Below are 8970 nucleotides of genomic sequence, written 5' to 3'. Positions count from 1 at the left end.
CCAAGGATCAGTCCCCTGGATGGGCAGAAGTGTTCACACCCTCCCCCTTAAACATTTGCTTTTAGCTCAAAGAATACAGCATGTTCCAGAAGCTGAGCTTCCAGCCTGTCTGCAGGGTTGTGCATTAGGGATGCCCCCTGGAAAGACACACATGCCCCAACCAGATGCAGGACAGAAATGCTAATGTAGGCCTTATGTATACATGAGGTCGAGCCTGCACGTCCTCCTCTGCTTAATGTCACTGAATGGAAACATTGATTCCTGCAGCTGAACACATTCCAGGTGAAATGAGTGCACTTTGTATCGCTGGCGTCTCTGCCTCCTACCCGGCAGAAATGCCAACCCCTATATCGTCGCATCCCCCCCTGGTGTCTCCTGCGCTGCCGGTCGTCTCCCACTGTGGCTGAGCCCTAGGTGCGAGCACCGTGCGCAGATCCCCGGGCACTGTGCTTAGGGCGCTCGTGCTCCCTGTCTCTTAAGGGCCAATTGTCGGAGGACAGGTATTATTTAAGGCACTTCCCCAACATGGAGGTGCCTGTGCAACATTGTCAGTTTGGTTCCTAACCTTCCTGTTAATTCTCAGGTCCCAGTGCTGCCCGCCAGTCTGTGTATCAGCCGTGCCCTCCAGCTTGCCTATCTGCCGTGCCCACCAGCCTGCCTACCAGCCGTGCCAGTCAGTGCCTGTCATCAGTCACGTGGGAGTTGCCTGTTCTCACACGAGGTCGGTCCCGGAGTAGCACCTGGCCCACCTCTTCGGTCCTTCCTTGGCTCTTGGAGTTGACTAAGCTGCCGTATAGCAAAGGTTAGTTTTGGTGAGGCTCCTAGTTATGCCCCTCCGGTACCTCCTTGTACCACGACACAGTGGTTCCACCATCCGTAACACACTTAAACTGACGAGCAAGCAAATCTATAATAAACACAACAATAAGATTGGCGTACCAGTGCTCAGTGCTGGAAAAAGTCAGTGGCCTGCTCCTCACAGAGGTATATGAATATAATAATAATGGGGATCATAGAGTAATAGATTGTGCGTGATTGTGCTAATAATTGAGACATATATAACAAAAATAATGATAGTATTGTTACTACAAAGAGGTATAAATCATTTTACTGAGAATCCAACATATATTGTATGATCTTAGTAGTAATAATGGAGAAATATAATGATAATAACAGGGAGAAATGATTGCACTGATGTTCTCCTGTGCTGGAAACGTAACAGTAAGATTGTGGCTGGAAGCTGAAGGTTGTTGAGGCGGACTTTACCTGGGTGTGTAACTTCTACCCAATGAACATTGGAAGGTGTGGATCTACCTCTGTATATAACACCAACGCCCATCGTTACTGTGCATTTTGTGCTGGGCACTAGGAGCAGAGCTAGGTAAGTTTTTGAACATGTGGTGGTTGTGGTGCAAAGTGGGCAATTTGCAGCGTAGACGAGAAATGAACTGGTTGTATTGGGAGCGTCATGCGCTGAACTATGTTTTCAGTGCAGAGGCTTTAGAGCGGACCCCACCTTATTCTCTGTGATTGTAGTGTGATTCATAGTGACAGATTATTAGGGAACTGTAGCTGCGGCGCACACATTCTCCCAGTAGGGTGCGGCCATCACGTACCTCTGGATCTGTCTGTGCAGGTTTTACATTCTGGTTTCCAAATTCCATGAGTAATTCACATGTGTCCAAGAACAGAATGATGTGGCGGATGGACGTGCCTTACTGCCCCCTCACTAATAATAATAGGAATATTACTACAGCTGCACATGCTGCGCACCAGACAAGCTGCCGATAAGATGCAAGACATTCCACCATTGTTCTACAGAATAACCCACCTATAGCCACAATCCATGAATTACCGGCCCATAAACACATTCACGTCAGCACAGATACTGCTGGGCACAATCTAATACCACTTTATTAGGTGATAAAGAATTATCAAAGCATCATAAAAAGACAAGAATATCCCACAGTAAGGGGTCAGCAGAAAGACTTGGAGGGGGCACCTGGACACAATGCATAGAAGCACCCTGTGTAATTACGGCATACCTGTCTATTGTATGCTGAGCACAAGTAAAATATGGCCACGAAATCGAAAAAGATGTCAAAGAGAATATATAGAAACGTTCTGTTAGTATTAATGAAGTGGGAAGTCTGGTGTGGAGTAGATAGCTGATTCACACACCAAATACACCACTACATCAAATACAAAAAGATGCAACATCTAACTCAGATAGGCAATGATCCATACTGAGTGTATACCACGTATGGGAAGGTCCGTGACCGAGATAAATGTGCGCGGAGCCAGGGACCCGCCGCAATCCACACACGTTCCACTACTATCCAGGGGCACTATATAATAGTCATATAGCTAAAATATTGTCCAATAGTAACTTTGTTCCATAGACAAACTAAAATAGAACTACGCCTTGTTAGAGCTGGTGTTACCAGCGTGCACACTGCACTGCTTCCTCAACTGCTACACAGGCCTGAACTCATGTGCCCCACTACCCTCCCGTACTGCTCCGCTACCCTCCCGTACTGCTCCAATACCCTCCCGTACTGCTCCACTACCCTTCCGTAGCACCCCACTATCCAGCCGTAGTGCCCCACTACCCTCCCGTAGTGTCCCACTATTAACCCGTAGTGGCCTGCTACCCTCCCGTAGTGGCGCGCCACCTGCTCACAGTGGCCCGCTTACCTCTCGTGGTGGCACGCTACCCTCCCACGGTGGCGCGCTACCCTCCCACAGTGGCGCGCTACCCTCCCACAGTGGCGCGCTACCCTCCCACAGTGGCGCGCTACCCTCTCACAGTGGCGCGCTAACCTCCCATAGTGCCCTGCTACCCTCCCGTAGTGTCCCGCTATCCACTCGTAGTGGCGCACTACCCTCTCACAGTGGCCCGCTAACCTCCCATAGCCCTTACCACTCACACATAAGCTCCATTTCTTAAAAACAAAATTCTCTCCATGTAACATTAAATGTTGCACAATTGGAAAGAACAAGCCCCGGCCCTGCAACCTTCTTCAGAAAGACCTTTTTAAGCGTATTCTCGCATAATGTTGTAGTTGCCGGACAATTTACTGCTCACCTGGTGGATTGTGCTTGAACAAGGTTGGTGCTAATCAGCCTGAATTTTTGTTTTAAAAACATTTATGGAATGGGCTCCCTGTTTTATTCCAAAGTGTTTACTTTGGTTCTTGTTCCTAAATACATTAGGTCCGATACCAGCTTTTACGATTAGAAAACTTGCTAAACTTTTCCCTACAATTTTGAGACTTTGCGTTTCACACCAGTTTGAAGCAGATCTGCCAAAATGGGCGAAGCTGGGGAGGAGCCAGGTGGGATGGGGTGTGGCTATGCTGCAATTCTTGCACCAGAAATGCTACTCCAGTCCCTGAGTGAGGTAGAATCACTGGTGAACAGAGGCACATGGAGGCGCATGCTATGGATAAAATGCACCGAATTCATTAAGTGGCATGAGCCTATTACTGAATTTTGTGCATCATACTCCAGCAGGCCCTTCATTAAGTCCAGAGTGCACCTGGCCAGTTTAATGAGTGTTGCATAGTCTGTATTGCAGACTTCTGGATGCAGCCTTGGGCTAATTTCACATAATCATAATACATATGTATTTCTTGCTGCTACAAATGTCAGTACAACTGTGGGTTTAATAACCCAAACTAAACTGGCCTTGGGTTGAGTTAAGACTGATCTTGCAGTGTACTCTGCATATGAACCTAGAAAACTCTTGATCCGCCAAAGTATTTCCGATAGATTTCTGGTGTAAACACTTTAAAAAGTCAGAAAACTTTGTCACAACTCTTAAGTTCTGCAAAAATTAATGAATTTTGGCGTCTTCACGTCAGTTCCAGCCAGATCTCTGGAGATGGGCAGGACGCCAGTCTCAGTATATTTCCCCCAAGGTGGAAGTTTTTATGTATTTAGGGGACATTAAACTGATGGAAAATTGCTCATTAAAATGTATTTTAACAAATAAAATAATTATAAAATAAAATAAACTTTTAACAAAGTCTCCACATACAGAACCAATCCTAAACCGCACCACCTAAAATGTGTTTTCTTTATAGTCACAATGGCTGATAAACCTGATCTGTCAGAGGTGAAGAAATTTGATCATCAAAAACTCCGCAAAACCAACACGGAGGAAAAGAATACACTTCCTTCTAAAGAAAGTGAGTATCTCTGCTTGCCGTGATCCACTGGGTCCTTTTCATGCTACTTATTTCCCAGGATCTGAGATGCAGCCTGTGACGCAGACCAACAGTATTTTGGAATTAAACAGCCATTTGTGTTGAAGTGTGTTATATAGGTTTTTTTATTATTATGTTGTAAGTTAATATCAAATCTCATGGATGAAAACATATATGACTTAGAACTATGTTATATAAAATATGAGACTCGCTGGGATTCTCAAAACCGCCACCTAAAGCTGCATAATCCTGGTTCGCTCGCCTTTTCTTGGGGCATTAAAGGGAATTTGTCAGTAGAATCCACCCTCCTAAGCTGTGTATAGGGCATGCAGGTCGTAGGCAGTTGAATAACATGATACCCTGATATCTGTGTTTCTATGTCTTCTTACAGAGAAATGCATGTTTTCCTTATATATAAATGAGCTGCTAGGATCTATGGGCCAGACATAGATCTCCTGAGAATCAGGAAATTATTATAAATGACAGGGAGAGTTACCAGTGTGAGACAAGTAACTAACACAGAACAGCAGAACTGAACTTTGTCTCCTTACAAACACGTTAGCAGCTGCAGCTCTCACAGCTCTGCTGTATTGCAGCACTGACTCCTGTGAGATGGAAGCTGAAGCTGAGAGGAACCTGTAGACGGGTCAGGTATAATCACACGTAGCTCTGCAGTGAGATCAGTTGAGCAGAGAGCGGCCATCACACTAGTAATGCCCACTGTCATTTACAATAATCTCTGGGGGCCGATTCTCAGGGAGATCTATGTCCGGCCCATAGATCTTAACAGTTCATTTACATATAAGAAAAACATGGATTTCTCTGTAATAGGACATCAGATTGCAGATATCAAGGTATCATTTTATTCAGCTTCTTATGACCTCCACACCCATATAGACAACGTAGGAGGGACAGATTCTCTTGAACTTAGGTCTCTGCATTGTACATCAGTCTAAATCTCTCTTCCATCAGAAAAGCCCCTGAATGTACTGGGTTTATAGAGGAAACACAAAAGCTACAAAAATTTTCCATTTAGGAATATGTTCTATAACATTAAAGTGAATCTGTCACCACCTTGGACGTATATCACCTATTAATATGGGCATACAGGTGATAGAAATGTTAATCTGGTCCTACCTGTGTGCCTCATATTAATGGTCTTGTTTTGTGAAATCTTATATTTTATCTTTATGTTAATGATCCCTTCCAGGCCCTGGGGCCAGAAGGAATCACCGCCTCCTCTCTTTATTATAATAGTACCCCTCTCCCCTGCACATCAGAGTGTCCTGTGGAGTGCTGCTGCGGCGCTGTAAACCCGCGTCTGCACCTTGATCTCCCTCCACGATCCTCCCTTCTGTGGGAGAAAGTCTCCATGACTTTTGCAGAAAACACTAGTCTGTGATCTTCTGCGCGGGCACTGGAGAGTCACGGAGACTTTCTTCCATAGAAGAGAGGATTGTGGATTACAGCCAGGGCTGTGGAGTCGGTAAGCCAAACCTCCAACTCCGACTCCTCAATTTCCATGACGCCGACTCAGACTCCCTCATACACGGCTCATGTGTAAGTGATAAATTTACTGCAGCACAGATTCATCTCAGCTAAAAGTCCAGATCCTGAGATCAGGAATAGGACAGACATTTATAGGACATTTCATAACTTTCCCAAATTCTTATGAAAAAATATTCCCCACAAACTGCACTGAACTACTGCACCCAATTTATTATATATTTTAGGAGTCAGAGTTGGTCCATTTTATAACGACTCTGACGCCACCAAAATGGACTCCGACTCCACAGCCCTGATTACAGCCCCGTATCTGCACGTCACAGGACACTCTGACATGCAGGGGAGGGGGGTACTATTATAATAAACACAGGAGGTGGTGATTCCTTACAGGCACGGGCCTCGAAGGGATCATTACCATAAAGATAAAATATAAGATTTCACCACATCAAGACCATTAATATGAGGCATACAGGTAGGACCAAAATTTTTATCACCTGTATGTCCATATTAATAGGTGATATATGTCCAAGGGGGTGACAGATTCCCTTTAAGTTAGCATATGGCAGATGTGTTGCAGGGATATGCACAGTGTAAATTCCCTCTAAATTCAGTGGGATTTTGATGTGGATTTTACCACAGATTTTAATCATTGTATGGCCAAGGGGTCACCCCACAGCAGTGTGCTTCAGGTGGGACCATCTATTAAATATATATAGCAATATGAGGTTATTCGATAAATGTCCAAGATGGGGACAGCCTTTTACGCCTAGCGCTGGGACTGACGGCTGTTTGGATCCTTTGTGATGCACTGTCCTGTCAGTCCTTTCATTAGGCACAATGAGGTGCATCAGGATCCCCTGAAGTTTATCAGATTTGTTTCTTTCATTCTATCTCGTGTGATTTGTTGGTCACTTTACTCCAATGTCCTGAACATATCAAGTCTGGACATATGGATTTTACTGCTCCCCGTGTGTAGTTGACTGATTGTGAATGTTGGTGTATGCCATTGCAAGGATGTGCTTGACAAAAAAAAGAATCCATAGCCTTTTGCTTCTATTGTGTTATAATGTTAGAGATTGTGTCCTATTTGTATTTAACCAAACCTGTAATATAACGTTTTTATACATTTACAGCTATTGAACAGGAAAAAGAAGCGTGCAAGAAGACCTAAGATAAGGTGCTGACGATCGCTTCTTCATCACCCTCGCTGGCCGTAGAAAGAGCTGCTGAGCAATATGATTTTCTACTCCTGCCATTGTCCGAATTAATCTGTAAAGTTTATCTTACTTTTTATGATTAAAATGTTTTATATCCAACCTTTTTATGCATTGAATTCCCTGGTTCTATAATAGTAATGTATTGTGCCATCGGTTATTGGTCACAGGAGTGAAATCTCCGAGCAGTCGAGTGTTAGCTCTGCACAGTACATTGATGGTGGGGAAGAGAGGGAGACCATCTCGATCTTACACATTACTACTAGTGTTGAGCGAGTTTGTTCTGTCCGAGTATGCTCGGCCGAGCTCCGAGTATTTACAGCTGCTCGGTGATATGGTTGAATCGCTCCCGTGTGCATGATTTGTGACTGTTAGACATTCCTCACATGTATTAAAGCTGTCAATTTCTTACACATTCCTCCCATGTAATTAGCTGTCAAACAGTCGCAAATCATGCACACGGGAGCGATTCAACCATATCACAGAGCAGCTGTAACTACTCGGAGCTCGGCCCGAGCATACTCGCAGAAAGGGTTAATAGAACATACTCGCTCATCACTAATTACTACCTTACTACACCCATGTAGTAGATTAATTCCACTTCTGAGATTCTGTTATTCAGTCATTTATCGTTCTGTGAAAACACCAAGTAGAGAATGGGCACCACCAAAAGAAAAAGACTTCAATGGGGGAGCGCCACTGATGCAGCCAAAATATAAGAACACCCAAAGCGAAAAGCATACATCAAAAAAAATAAATGTTTTCCAACTAACTCTAAAGTAGCACTAGTCACGTGTGTGAGGAAGGATGCCCTGGATCTTCTCACTGTGCCTGCAACTATTATCCAGAAACCCCAGCCGGACACTCAGCATGCGCATCATTCACACTTGCAGTTTTAACAGAGCATGGTTGCTTCTTCGTTCTCAGGTAAGAATAGCCCTCCTTTCACACTATGCCTTTAGGTCTATTACCAGCATTATGTTCTTATCTATGTTGTGCTTACTCTCTCATCTCTGGTCCCATTGGCGCCGCTAACAGATGCTAATGCCGCGACATGTACAAAGACTGCCGGTCTCCTGTTGGATGTAGCAATCCTAAAAGTCAGTTCCAACCCTTTAAAGAGTCTTGCCACATGGCGTAGGATTTACCACCAAAACACAACCTCCATTTGCAGACATTTTTTTTTTATTGACTCATTTCAGGATTTTTCCCCTTATCAAAGCAGACCGGGTTGGACGTGTAATGACCTGTGACAGGAGGTCCAAGGCGGCGTTAAGTTTCTTTTTGTGGAGCACGTCCAGTCGGCTTAGGGAGACTTATAGGCCATGCAATGCTGCAAATGTAAATGTGCAAGTAGCCTCTTGCCTGATGCGGGTCCAGGAGACATCATCCCTTCTTCCTACAGTTAGAGTATACATTCTCTGCCAGTCTTAGACTTTGGACCCCTGTCCAGGCTGTGGACAACCACTCTTATTATAACCGCACAATCAAATCCTATACATCGATCTACTGCAGCTAAGAAAAAATTACAAACACAAGATTCTTAGTTAACATTATGATCAGAATGTATGAAACCACTGCTAAACCTCTCAGTGGGTCCATAACGATTCCGGCGTAGTGACCATCGCCAGCAGGAGGAGCGGCTGAGGTGTCTCACAGCACCCATGCTTGGAAGAGAAAAGAAAAGGACATGGGCACCTTGCACGGATCATACTAAACAGGCACAGATCTCAACGATAGAGGTTCTCACCTGAGTGTGTTGTGCAAGGCAGGCACCGAGAAAAGTGTGGAATCAAGGCTGCTGCTCCTCCACCCGCTGGACTCCGCAGGAGAGCCAGGGATAAAGGTGATGGCTGGTTGAACACAGTGGAATAGGTAAAATACCACTTTGGCGCTATTAAAAGGCTTTTATTTAGTGCTACGTGTTTCGGAGCTGGTCTAGCTCCTTCATCAGGCAGATATACAATGACTCCACGTGGTTTTATACACTCATACAAAACATTGTCTGTTGGAAACAACTTGCAATTGGTTGATTTAGT

The 8970-nt window shown here is 44.6% G+C and overlaps 1 protein-coding gene across 1 annotated transcript; it reads left to right on the top strand.

Moving 5' to 3' along the window:
• The first annotated feature begins 1249 nt into the window (after nucleotides 1-1249).
• LOC141154129 (thymosin beta-15A homolog) lies at nucleotides 1250-7033 on the top strand. The gene is made up of 3 exons (XM_073639605.1): nucleotides 1250-1381; nucleotides 4089-4193; nucleotides 6851-7033. Exons 2-3 carry the CDS (start codon nucleotides 4094-4096, stop codon nucleotides 6886-6888), a joined length of 138 nt encoding a protein of 45 aa, XP_073495706.1. The 5' UTR covers nucleotides 1250-1381; nucleotides 4089-4093; the 3' UTR covers nucleotides 6889-7033.
• Nucleotides 7034-8970: the final 1937 nt, after the last annotated feature.

The sequence above is a fragment of the Phyllobates terribilis genome, unplaced genomic scaffold, assembly GCF_046119375.1.
Source record: "Phyllobates terribilis strain yellow unplaced genomic scaffold, ASM4611937v1 Scaffold_7__3_contigs__length_470593459, whole genome shotgun sequence".
NCBI classification, from domain to species: domain Eukaryota; kingdom Metazoa; phylum Chordata; class Amphibia; order Anura; family Dendrobatidae; genus Phyllobates; species Phyllobates terribilis.
The sequence above is the reverse complement of the archived record's forward strand: the minus strand, read 5'-3'. Positions and strand labels throughout refer to the sequence as shown.